Genomic DNA, 13,116 nt, shown 5'->3' on the forward strand with positions numbered 1-13,116 from the left:
TATAACTCCTAGATTTTATTTAAAATTTAAACATTGTACATTTCGTGCCAAAGGGTTCAAATATAATATAAAGTTATCAGATGCTGTCATAGCTTTGAGTCGCTTTCATTCTCAAATCCAATGATCACATTTTCTGGTATGTTTTCACCACCGTCTATGATTGGTTCGTGTGTCAATGGTTCTCCAATGGCTGGAAAATAAATGAACTTTCATCAGTGACCATATTTTATTAAATAAAAGAATTCCCAAGAACCAGATCCAGGAAGCCAGGTAGCCTGACATTTCCGAGAAATTTTGGCTCAATGGCCCGAATACTTTCTCTCATACTCACAACATAAATGTGCTGAAGTAAATAAATCATATTAGCAAAAATAAACTCTATCGATGCGAGGACGAAAAAAATTGTTGCATAGGCAAAACGGTTATAACGGACGTGCAGGGGCAGATCTAGCTTTTCGCTAAAGGGGAGGGGGGGTTGGCTCAGTGACAAAGGGGGGAGGGGGTAATTGTTTTGTTACATATGACTTTCTGACAGCCCAAGGGGGGGGGGGGGGGGGGGGTTAACCACCTAAACCCTCCCCCTAGATCCGCTACTGACGCGGGCAAAAATGTAAATGGGCAAGACAGCCGGTACCCATTCCCTACCCAGGGGCGGGCCTGAATTCAAAATAGTGGGTGGTTAATGGCCGGATAGACGGCAATAACTAATCAAGTGATTCTTGTTGTTCACTACATAGATCTTACAATACTACACGCTAAATTGGATTTGTTCCGTCAGAAAAGTCAAGCAGCCGGAGGAAAATGAACAGTACCTCCCGTCCTTCAGACATTTATTTTCTTCAAACAAAAATATTTTTTTTACTCAAAAAGGGGGTGGATATCCACCCAATCCACCCCCCCACCTCCTGTATCCGCTCCACATACCTAAGTGTCTTGTTATGAAAGCCCACATAGCTTTTTTAAAGAGCCCGTCAGCGATTTCAGGGGCGAGGTGGTCAGACTTCCATTCTTTGAACTTGGAGACGTAGAATCCGAGTAGGAACGGCACGTCACACTGGCTCATGTGGGTTGTTCTCCTAAATAGGACAAGGTGCAGGAATTTGTAGTTTTCCAAGTCACTGACAATTCGCGGCTATTTCCTTGTATTTTGATCTCGTCGGGGATTTCTGTCCGAAATCTATCTATCGAAAGGCTTTATTTCCTGGCAAATTTCCCTGGTCATTACATCTTCTAAAACCAGCGTTTCAAACCGCACTGTTGGCCTTTAAAGTTTTGAAACATCTGAACCCTTATCTGCCGAGACTGAATAAGTAGCCACCGCACATGATTCAACTCCATAATCATCTTTCCCTTGGCTAAATTTGATATGCTAGCTTGATTTAGCCTCCTCTGCAGGCATCTCGATTGTTTGGGACTTTTTCAGTATTTTTATGAATTGGGCTTCCTGTGGTACCCATCATGGACGAGAGGGGACTAAGGGCAAGTTAAACCGAAACCGAACAAAGCTCCTCCCTATCTCCCAGGCCCACGCTCTTTCTTGATCACGCAACAGGAAGCCCGAAATAAAAAATTTACATTCCCCCCCCCAAAAGGCCCAAAACACTTGAGTCGCCTGCTCCGGAGGTTAGTTTTGACTTACTGACCTGACTGCTATTACTGGTCTTGTATCTGGGAAGAAATATTAGTAAAATACCATCAATACCAAAACCGCCACCACACAAAACACTGTCAACCTGTCACGCTACGCACTGTCAACCTGTCACGCCACACACTGTCAACCTGTCACGCTACCTTTTGGACGGGGGAAGGCGACCGGAAGGAGACTATTTTTTGACAACGCTAATAGGTCTTTTTATACCAAGCCCCGTGATGGAGCAAGTACGTCTATGTAAAGTATTTATGGAATTCTCCTAACTTCCGGTCGCCGCAGTACAGTACCATCTGATGTGTTTCCTCTATACATCTAGGAGATCGAAGATTTGCCTTGAAGTCGACCTCTCCTCCCCTCGCATCAAAATCCTTGCTTTTGATAGTGAGTTTATCTTTTGTTTACCGCTGCCTCAGGGCTTATCTCTGAGCACAGAATACTGGTAGGAACTATGCTGAAAGTCGTCTTCTTTCGCACAGAGCATTGAGTGACAGAGATGTAGGTGCAGGATAAAGGTGCGAAGAAGCCTGATAATGTTGATGGTTAGGGTGACAGTGACGACGACGAAGATCATGGTGATAGTGAAGACGACGAAGATGATGGTGACAGTGAAGACGACGAAGATGATGGTGAAGACGACGAAGATGATGGTGATAGTGAAGACGATGATGGTGATCATAATGAAGACGATGATGGGGACGACGATGATGATGATCAGAAAGATGAAAATGATAATGATGGTAAGATGATAATGATGATTGCGACAGTGACGATGACTACGACGACGATAACGGAGATAATAATGATGGTGATTATAACGGTTCCATTATAACGATGATGATCATGATAGTGAAGATGATTATGATGATGATGGTTTCAGTGATTTTGAGTCGACGATGATGGTGATTATGATGGTGGTGATGGTGATTATGATGGTGGTGATGGTGATGGTGGTGGTGGTGATGGTGATGCATGATGGTGATGGTGATGGTGGTGATGGTGATGCATGGTGGTGGTGGTGGTGATGGTGATGCATGGTGGTGATGGTGATGGTGATGGTGGTGGTGGTGATGGTGATGCATGGTGGTGATGGTGATGGAGTTGGGGATGGTGATGGTGCTGGTGGCGATGGTGGCGGTGGTGGGTGGTAGTGGTGGCGATGGCGATGGCGATGGTGATGGTGGCGATGGTGGCGATGGTGGTGGTGGTGGCGATTGTTCATGGTGGTGGCGATGGTGGTGGTGGTGGTAGTGAAAGTGATGGAGTTGGCGATGATGGTAGCCTTCGTTACTATGTTACCTGGTTTCACATCTATGAACTTCCTTAGTGCATCAGCATTGTCCCTCCAGTTATGAAAGTGGTAGGTGTTGATAAACAAGAGGGGCTGGGTTAGATCCTGCTTTCTGATGTCTTCATCAAGAGGCAGCATCCATACATCTAAGGCAACACCACATCTGGCAACAAGATTAATGGAGTGAACTGCAAATTTTAATTTATTTTTTGAAGATTAGTAGTGCTATTAGCAGTCAGGGGAGAAGCAGAGAGTCCTAAGGCCTGCTTTTCAATAGCAAAGACACCGAGAGGAAAGATATGCAGAGACAGGGACCTATGTACATGTGTAAATTATCACGAAGAAGAAACAATCAGAGAAGAAAAAAGAGGAAAAAGAAGAATTCCCTTTCACTTCGCTTTCTAGACCATCATTATCTAATCTAATCATTATTCTTGCTCTTAAATGTAAGGAATTCATAACATCAACATTAAAACATACAAAACATCACAACTTCACTCACACAACATTATCATAGTTATACCTAAATCGTTTTTCCCTGGCCAGAGTTGTAACCACTGTCGCACCTCCAAATGAGTGTCCAGCAATTGCAGGTCGGTCAACATTAAGTCTTCCCTGATATATCATAGAGGATTATTTACAAATAAGCAATGTGGGTGCAGGGGCGTAGCCAGCACTTTAATAGGTGGGGGCAGAAAATGCCATTTTAAGACATTTTTCTCCTGTATCTTGAATAATGTTTCATATATTTACTGTATTTTTGCTGTTTGAATGGGGGGGGGGGGCTGGCCCCTTGGGCCCCCCCTGGCTACGCCCTTGGGGTGGTAGTCTCTTTTGCAGCTGTTCTGGAATCGTCACATTAGGGGAGGCCCTGGAGAGTGATGATAGGTGGGGGTTAAATCCTTCACACTAAAGCAACAAGTGAACAACCATTGGATATCTGACAGAAAGGTAATATATTTGTTTCCTAGTCAATTTTTATTTAAATTGCCAGTTGGCTTGCTCAATTTATTTCTTATGAATATGGGATTTTGCATATATTCTTCTATTTTTTTCGAAGGGGTGGAGGAGGGGGTCACATTACTGGCCTCTTTAGATAAAATAGCTGATTCCTAATAAAATGCTTCTAGCTTAGCAAATTCCTTGTGGATGTACCTTAAACATGCCCATGTCCAATGAGCAATCTTCAATGAGGTTTTCAGGTGTTGTGCCACTCTGAAGATGCTCAAGAAAGTCAAGAGCTGATTTACACTCTTCACTACGTTGCTTGACCTGTTGGATGGAAACATGACTTATCTCAGTAGGTGGGATAGGTAGGTTGTGCTAGTTGTGATAGGTAGGGAGGGTATGGATTACTGGTAGGAATGCTGGGGGTAGTTAAATGGGATAGGGTGGACATCGCTTATGTGGCAAGAATAGTAGGTATGGTTGGAAGGCGTGTGCTGGTAAGATAATGGGTCACGCAATGTATTCTTACAAGAACAGACTGTATAATTGATCCAAGTGTTAGGAGCAAATATGACTATCACCTTACTTGGGAGTTCCTCAGTTGAAATTCATTATCATTGGGATCCCTGTGGTAAAAGTCAAGCCATTCCTCTTTAACTGCAGATGTATGTTCATCCTTGTTTAGGACATATGTAGCTGAGGCGGAAAGATCACTACGTAAAAAAAGATAAATATAAAATAAGTGTAAAGAATAACACAAATGTTGATTTTCATCATTGTGTAATTGGTATTGGGAAAGAATCAAAAGTATCGTTTGGGTATAGAATTAAAGGTAAGATATTTTTGGTGGTTGCAAGTTTCTATCCTTAGTATTGTTTGGTGTACAAATCCTTTGGCTCTACTAGACCCCCCATCTTCATGTTTTTAGCTGCTAATACCCCGCTTGAACTGAAACAGTTTTTTTTTTATTTCCTAGGATTATCAACTACCCCTTATTTTCAAAACATGTCAAAAAGTATCTCACTAAACTTGTATAGAAATTACTCTTTGCATTTTAAAACAATACTCCACTATCCTCACTCCTTCAGAAACTGGAGACAGGAGATATATATTTATATTATAACAACGTTCAACAAGTACAATTCAGGGAGAAATGGAAAAGATGCTATCCATGGAGACACCATACACTGACGAGCTTATACACAATGGGCCACCTATAATTCCATATTGCACACACCCCTCCCCTGTGATCTGCACATTGTCATAAGAGGAATCATAACTCACCGATGTTCCACAGCAGCCACAATGCAGCCATGTGAGGCAAGTTCACAGCAGTATGTACTGTAAAGTAACCTATTACCTCCCAAACCATGAGAGAATACAATACAGGGAAGGCGGGATGGGAGGTCTGGCGAGGTGCTTAGGGGAAGACTCATGGTCGCTGGAATACGGACATGACCTGTAGCAATGAAAAATGTAAGAGGTGAATAGAGGCAGATCCAGGAGTTTCAAGAAGGGGTGGTGAAGCAAGGGTTGCAAAAAAGGCCGACTGGATTCATTTTTTTTTTGTGGAGTTGCTTATATTTATTATTATATTTATTATTATTTAAATTATGCCGCCATTTTATGCTCCCGCTCAATGCCAAGTGACTCAAAGAGTCCATTTTCCATTGGCAAATAAGCAAGATATTTGTAATCAAATATCATCAATAACATATCACACATTAATTGTAGATTAAAATTTTGAAGCTTCTTTGTGAATAAACCATTGCATTTTCAGTTATAAACAATAACAAAAAATGGTTGATCGATAATCATAAGCCAAATTTCCATGTAAAGAGAGGCAACCCTAGATCAGCCCCTGCTATATGATATTTCTAAAAATTGGAAGCCAGATAAAACCAATTTGTCCAACTTTGCAATGTAAACTTTCACATGAAAAGATGTGATTTCAATTCTCAGTTACTTGTTAAACACATTATAAATAATAATTTCTATGTGAGGGGAAATTTCACAAAAAGGGGGATTCAAATTACTCACATTGTAAGTTACAATGTAAATTCATTTACATTTTTTTATATTCTATACAAAATATACCAAAATAGAGGGACCATGATGTAGGCGTCAAGCCATCCCCTAGAGCCGACCACCTGGTATGCACTTTGTAATTGATGTGGAGTGATAATATTGTTGTCTTAAAACACCTTGGAAACACCTTTGTCATAAAATGCACCAACAGCTGTTTGTAATCATGTATATGCAATAAAAACGTGAAGGAATGTTAAACACAGCAGTTAGCCAATTTGTCTAGAACCTACTACAGGTTAGTCTCCTGCGCAGCCCACTTAGGACGGCTGCGCAGGAGATTAACTAAAGGTCATCCCAACTTAATGAAATACAAAATAAATAAATAAACACAGCGAAAAGGAAATTGCATCATCAAGCATCATTTCATAAAAGGTAAGTATTTTAGTTACTTATGTTGAGTAAAAAAAACATTAAAAGTTTATTGCTCCTTAAGTACTTTTAAGTAAGCCTAAGTACTTTATTAACTTTCTTCTATTACGTAATTACCGACACTCCAACTGAGCAGCCTTCCGAGCCATCGTGGAAGGTTCATAAAGCCTACCAAGCCTCGGAAATATTCATTTTTCGGAAACCAGTATGCTTGTCGATGAAGTCTTTCGCTCTCACTCAAATTTTCTTCACTTTTTGCAGGATAGAATAATCGTAAGAAACTTCCTTTCGTTGCAGGAGACTGATTTTCATAGTTGCACATAAAATCGAAACAGCCTACGTTGTAGGGTCCTGTAGGATCAGGAATGCGCTTTGCTGCTCTGCTGTACCAGCTAGGCATTTTTGGTTTCCAATAAAAGAAAATAAATCCCTGCTTTTGCTTTTAGAAGGACGCCATTTTGTCTTGAGCTTTGGACTTGAGCCTACGGTACAATAGCGGTCATTACAAAAACATAAACAAAACAAATCACTTACTTTTTTTTCACGCATTTTGTAGTCAACAAAGAGTGGAGAAATATAAGCTCCAAAAACATTTAAAAAAAACATTTTACAAAGCTTCCACAACTGAAAGCATACATTGACATTTACCGTTTCTTTTATTTTCTTTGCGATGGAGGTGTGATGTTACGAGCCCGCGATTCTAGTCAAGAATAATGCGGGGCTTCCTTTGAATAAATAACGAATCTATAAAAATCGGGCGACGAGAATCTGCCTCCACAAATCCAGCCATGTGATCATCAGATGTGATTTCTGATGTTTATTTTTAAACATTATGGCTTCCAAGAAACTGATTATAAACCAGACTTCGATGAACTTCCTCTTCGACTGATATTCCAGGTACTAGGCTCAGACTCGCATTTCTTTCATTGCTGATCGATTGCGAATTTCATTCGGCTATAGTACAAATTGCTAAAAATTCATTTGACAAAACTGAACGGAAAAAAATCTTGACCTAGCGATTTCTGTCAGTATTGTGCAGGATCGTAAGGATTTATTCCCGTCGATAATTATCGCTTGGTTAATAGACGGAACCCGGTGAGTCTGTCGAAATCAGGAATTAATTACTTATGAGTCCGTTCATGAATATTTTTAGTGTTTGCTACAGGTAGGGATGAATAGAAACGCTTGTATCTTCTGAGCGTATCTCAAGGGCCCGTTGTGCTATTATTATTGCGTTATACTCATGATACTGTATGTTATCATTTCATTTCCTGTAACTTTTTATATTAGGGGGAGGGGGGTGGGTGTTGTCACAAGAAAAAGCCACAGGGGGCCGGAGTTGCAACCTTTATTATTATAATGATTATTGCTTCAATATCAGAAATATTTTACAATTGAATGATAATGAGATAATTGTGTAATAACAATGAATTATAATGTAATTATAAACAATGGTATTCTACCATACTCAAGCAAAACCTGGCCCTTAGCCAGGGAGGTTTTGATAAGGGGGGGGGGGGGGGGGTGGGGAATTGTTTACCCACTATGCAGACCATTTTTTTAGGTAGCTCATCCCAGTGGTACTTAAATTTCCACCAGTAGAATGGACCTTCCAGTCCCCACTGGCAACAGGCCTGCTTTGTATACTTTATTATGTTAGTAAATATTAGCACATTTATTTAAATAAATTAGGTAACTCCAAGAAATCACGTGAATTTTTGAGTAGCAATAAACAAACAAATGGCTATTGCCATCAGCCATTATATTCATCGCTGCCACAATGAACACAAGCCCGTACCCAGGCCCGTACCCAGGCCCCTCACCCAGGGCTCACAACGGTGGAGAGTCCACTACTGGCTCAAAAGACAAGCTATTAAGCAAAACTATAAAGCATAAGCGTCACTTTCTAAATAAAAAAAGTATATATATATATATATATATATATATATATATATATATATATATATATATATATATATATATATATATATATATATATATATATATATATATATAATAAATGAGCCCAAAGAGCGTCTATCAATTATTTACAAAATGTATATATAGTAAATCTCCATGCAGAGTACAAAAAGGAAAGAATGAAAGTGAATGACTGTGCGGAGTCTACAAGCCTGTGGAGAGAAAAAGCGTGATACCCAAGGAGATTTATACTGAATGTAGTCCCCTGCGTAGCTTCAAAGACGGAAAGCCGATAGAAAAATGTTAACATCTTTACTATAGCATATTAACGATCGCATGGGTTTTTATTTTGTTCGAACTTTGCTCCTAATTGCTAATAGATAATAATATGCAGACCCGTGGGGGAAGGGGGAGGGGGAATCGGTAGAGGCCGCGTTTCCACTTAGCTGCTAAATATCATCTAAGATACTCATAGCAATAAAACATACGCCATGCCTACCATATTTTAATGATCAGATCGGAAAAGAGTCACCGTGTTCGACCTTTGCTCCAAGCTGGCAATAATTGAATGGTAACATGATCATGCCCAGCCAGATATAGTTAATCACATACATAAAATAAAACCCATCTGACCTTAGTGACGTAGACAAAGCCAAAGTGCGATAGTTATTTAATTTCTCGACTTTATTGAGCCGACCCACCTTTTTCCGAACATGTTCTACATTTTCATTGAAAAATTCGGCCATTTAATTCCAGATTTAAACTACCATTTAATGTGGTCCAGACGGCCTTCGAGGAGCGGCTTGTTAGATGGTACGTTCTATCGGACCAGGTACTCGGATCTACCTCAAGGACCAGGGGAATTCAAGAGCGGTTCAAGCCTGGCTTTGGCCTGTCTGGGATGCTCTTTTGGTCTTGGAAATTTGTGGCGATTCCCGAGCAGTGTTGCCAACAACTGTGGAAAGGATGGTAGGTTTTTTTTTTGCTATTCGCCGTCTTCTCACCCCGACAATTCTAACTTATCAGTATTCGTTTTTTTTATTGACCCAAAGTGTGATGGTCAGAGTTGGAATACTCCCCTTTGTCACACAAAAAGGGTGGAAAAAAGAGTGGTTTCTAAATCGTTTTACGGTTATGAACCCCCCCAAATTAAAATCGTTATAAACTCGCACCAAATGTTTTATCAATTGAAAATTCTGATGTCTCTCTCGAGGTCATCCAAGGAATGAAAATGTTATATAACCATATCATATTTGATTCCTTTGGCACAAAGATTTTGAACATATGCTTTTGTGCTTTACGTAAGAAGTAGGCACCTCCACAAACATCACTTACCATTCTTTTTTAATCCACAGTTTCCATAATACATCCTTTCTTACTGGAGATATTAGGTAACCTTGGCCAAAGACAAAGCAAATGGTGCACCAGAGATTATGAATAAATCCTACCAACGTGACTTTATATCTTGTACAATACTTGAATCTCAACACTGTTATTTTATGAGTTTTTTGTGTGTGAATCCTTCATAGTTCCTAGACAGTTTATTCGGATAACTTACGTAACGTTATTTTAAACAAGTGTTTAGAGGAGCCGACAAGTCCGTTGTCTGGAAAGCAAGAAGCTATTCCTGGCCCGAAACTAGTGTTCTGTTGTCTTCTTTTGTCCCCGTGTTTGTTTTCCTGTCTGCCTTGTTTTCGAGTTTAAACAACACCTTTTAAAGAAAGAATATTGTTTCTCTTGAAGAGACAGCTGTGAAAACGAAACTCCATACTTATACTCGCCAAAGGAAAGGGCAGTTTAACACAGACCCGAACACAGCGGGATATCGCACGATGCACACGAAAAACAAATAATTTATAATCAACCCTATAGCTTTTATTGACATAAGATGAATTTATTAAAGGGTAAATGAAGGAAATGGTAAATAAAATTCGTTAGAATCGACACGACGCATAGTTTCTTATGCATTCTTTAGGCTAAAAATTCAAGAGCATACAACGAGCCGCCCTTCCCGAAAAACGTTAAAATGGCATATTTCGTCGCTTGTATATGTTCTGATGCCGAAAATATCAATTTAAAAAGCTGCTGGAAAAATATATATATATGTTCCTTTTTCCCAGGAGAGACCATACGTTTTTTCCCAGCCAGCATTGGTTAGAATATTTTTTACCAGCTAGCAGTGGTTAGGCATTCTAGAACATGAATAATTTCCCGTATAACCGATCGGGAATTTATTTTTTTCCCAAGCATTTGTTCCATCCCACCAAAAAAAATATCACAAAGATCACAACTAGCTCGACTTCACAAATTTGCCAGCAGAACCATTCGGGACGATTTTTTTCCCAGCAACCGAGGGGTCTAACATCTTCCCAGTCAGCAAAAAAAAAAGGCTGCGGAACAGATCCGTTGTGTTCCTTGAAAATTAGTATGACAGTGGCATAAAACACATTTCATATGCAGCATGAATATGGTTACCCTGGGTACCAGAGTCTCGAGCTTCGTTCGTTTACTGTGCGCCTTACGGAGTGAAGCCCGAGCCTCTGGTTCCCAGCCCCCCCCCCCTTCTTCTACTAACAAAAAAAAAACGGGCTGTCTACGTCACTAAAATATGTATCCAGTGCTGGTACACTATACCCACCCCCAGATGATTAACAGTACTCGTACAGTATCCCCTCCCACAGCATGTCTACGGTGCCCATATATGTACTTTGCTCTCTCATAGGCTGTCTGCAGTACCTGCTAGTGTGGTTTATATTCCTGTTCACCTGGTGCATACCTATCATCATTATCGAGTTCGCTGTGGGTCGCTACACCCGTAAGAGTACGTTACGCTCCTTTCGTATCCTGGTGGGGCCCTGGTCTTTATGGTGTGGGGCGTGGCTGACTTTGGTGACCACTCTTATCTCGTGAGTATGTACAGGGAAGACGTAAGGGTGGGTGGGTAAGAGACTACACGATGATAAACCTGTGAAAAATGCATGCAGCCTAGATCAAACAGAACAAAATCCACAGAGAAAGGAGGACAAAAAATACAAGCACGTCTGACCCCCTCTCTCTCTCCCTTCATTTTTCTAATGGTCCGCCCCTCGTTTTTGCTCCAGTTCCCGCGCGGAAGTCGCATGGACTTCATTATAAGTGTCGTACGTCTCGTAAGTATGCAAGGCGGACCATAGATAAATTCTTCTTGACATTTTTTGTTTAGCATTTCTAATGGCGGATGTTGAATAACAGGCGCGGAGCCAGGGAAATGTGCTTCTCCCCCCTCCCCCCTTCCCAATTCCCCCTTCCCCCTTCCCCCTTCCTCCTTCCCCCTTCCCCCTTCCCCCTTCCCCCTTCCCCCTTCCCCCTTCCCCCTTCCCCCTTCCCCCTTCCCCCTTCCCCCTTCCCCCTTCCCCCTTCCCCCTTCCCCCTTCCCCCTTCCCCCTTCCCCCTTCCCCCTTCCCCCTTCCCCCTTCCCCCTTCCCCCTTCCCCCTTCCCCCTTCCCCCTTCCCCCTTCCCCCTTCACCCTTCACCCTTCACCCTTCACCCTTCCCCCTTCCCCCTTCCCCCTTCCCCCTTCCCCCTTCCCCCTTCCCCCTTCCCCCTTCCTCCTTTTCCCTCCCCAACTTGTCCCCATGGAAAACTCTTACTAGAGTTACGCATTGGCTGGGCTGAATCGCAGTTTTTTATGTTTAGGCTGGAGCATTAAAGTTTTTTATCTAACTAGCTACTCTTATATCATGTTCTAAGTGCGAAAGAAAACGTAATCGTTTCAACCGATTCCGTCTTTTTAACCGTCCATATAGTGTTGAAGAGTCGATAATGTTAACGATAAGTCAGCGAAATTGTCCTGGGGCCGGTTCGCGCTTATCCGCGGATAAATATGGTTATCAAGACATTTGATTGGATAACAACCTTATTTAACTCTGTGTTAGCTTTAACCTGCTTTCTAGGGACCCGGCCCTGATTACCATGTTTTTGCTGGCCGCCATCTTGAAAAAGAGGTCAAGACTAACGTTTTAGATTTCTGCTACATGACGAAAAAAACATGACTTGACGTTTCCAGTAAGCTCATTTCACATCGAATAAGGCGGAAAATTCCCCTAAATACTTAGTGAGTAATATTAAACAAAATATGAAATGCGACTTTTTTTAATCGATGCGACTTTTTGTAAAGTGACATTGGGTATATGAATTTCAGAACTGATGGCCATTGTGAGAAATTGTATCTTCTTTCTCCATTTCTTCGAGGTGCGCATGTTCAGGGTTTTCCCGTCATGTCGATGACTGCAGGTATCGTGGTGGTACGTCCTCTTTGAGCCATTGATTAATATGTCATCTTATATATCTGTAGCTGTTACTACGCGGTGGCTGTTGGCTGGTGCATGTACTATCTGTACCGCTCCGTGTTCTACTCTCTCCCCTCAACCTACCACGAGAGCAAGGAAATATGGAACTCTTTACTGGTACGTTACTTTCGTCACACAATCACCGTTACGCATGCTGTAACGCATTTTCGCCATCGCGCATGATCTGTATTGATAAGGGATAGCTATGGACCTGATCAAGTAATTATTTTGTTATTTTCCTTGTACACACATTGAATATTTTGGTCGATATTTTTAATTTGTTTAAAACATTATTGCTTTTTTATAATAAATTTTTCGCAAAATAGAACGAAACTACCTTGGAACATATCAATATATCAAAGTGGTATAGTAAGTGGGGGTTTTAGACCGGGCGGATCAGGGGGAATCTGCGGATCCGCCGTGGAGTCTCCTGGGTGACGATATTGTATTGTCGATACAGGAAGTGACGTCACAGGCAAAAACAATGAGCTGTCTGGGCTCGCCTAGGCTTGCCCGACCGTAG

General features: G+C 41.3%; 2 protein-coding genes across 7 annotated transcripts in view; one reads left to right on the forward strand and one right to left on the reverse strand.

Annotated features, from left to right (window-relative positions):
• Positions 1 to 6,837, reverse strand: LOC5503231 (platelet-activating factor acetylhydrolase). Of its 2 annotated transcripts, none has more exons than XM_032371587.2 (9): positions 6,462 to 6,837; positions 5,172 to 5,346; positions 4,469 to 4,600; positions 4,095 to 4,211; positions 3,463 to 3,554; positions 2,948 to 3,127; positions 1,644 to 1,668; positions 925 to 1,076; positions 1 to 190 (listed from the first exon to the last, which is right to left on the reverse strand). In XM_032371587.2, exons 1-9 carry the CDS (start codon positions 6,742 to 6,744, stop codon positions 87 to 89), a joined length of 1,260 nt encoding a protein of 419 aa, XP_032227478.2. In that variant the 5' UTR covers positions 6,745 to 6,837; the 3' UTR covers positions 1 to 86. The 2 variants fall into 2 exon arrangements, with proteins under 2 accessions (XP_032227478.2, XP_001624325.2); XM_001624275.3 differs by having other exon boundaries at positions 2,948 to 3,102; positions 4,474 to 4,600; positions 6,462 to 6,836.
• The window catches only part of LOC5517494 (sodium-dependent serotonin transporter), a 25,377-nt gene continuing 18,498 nt past the window's right edge, over positions 6,238 to 13,116 (forward strand). The window contains exons 1-5 of one of the 5 annotated variants that reach the window (XM_048734242.1): positions 6,238 to 6,347; positions 9,021 to 9,233; positions 9,620 to 9,655; positions 10,987 to 11,170; positions 12,599 to 12,710. In XM_048734242.1, the coding sequence (XP_048590199.1) occupies positions 9,038 to 9,233; positions 9,620 to 9,655; positions 10,987 to 11,170; positions 12,599 to 12,710 (528 nt within the window). In that variant the 5' untranslated portion in view covers positions 6,238 to 6,347; positions 9,021 to 9,037. The other 4 variants (XM_048734240.1, XM_048734241.1, XM_048734243.1 and 1 more) reach the window with 4 other exon arrangements.

This window comes from Nematostella vectensis, chromosome 11 (genome assembly GCF_932526225.1).
Source record: "Nematostella vectensis chromosome 11, jaNemVect1.1, whole genome shotgun sequence".
Lineage (NCBI taxonomy): Eukaryota > Metazoa > Cnidaria > Anthozoa > Actiniaria > Edwardsiidae > Nematostella > Nematostella vectensis.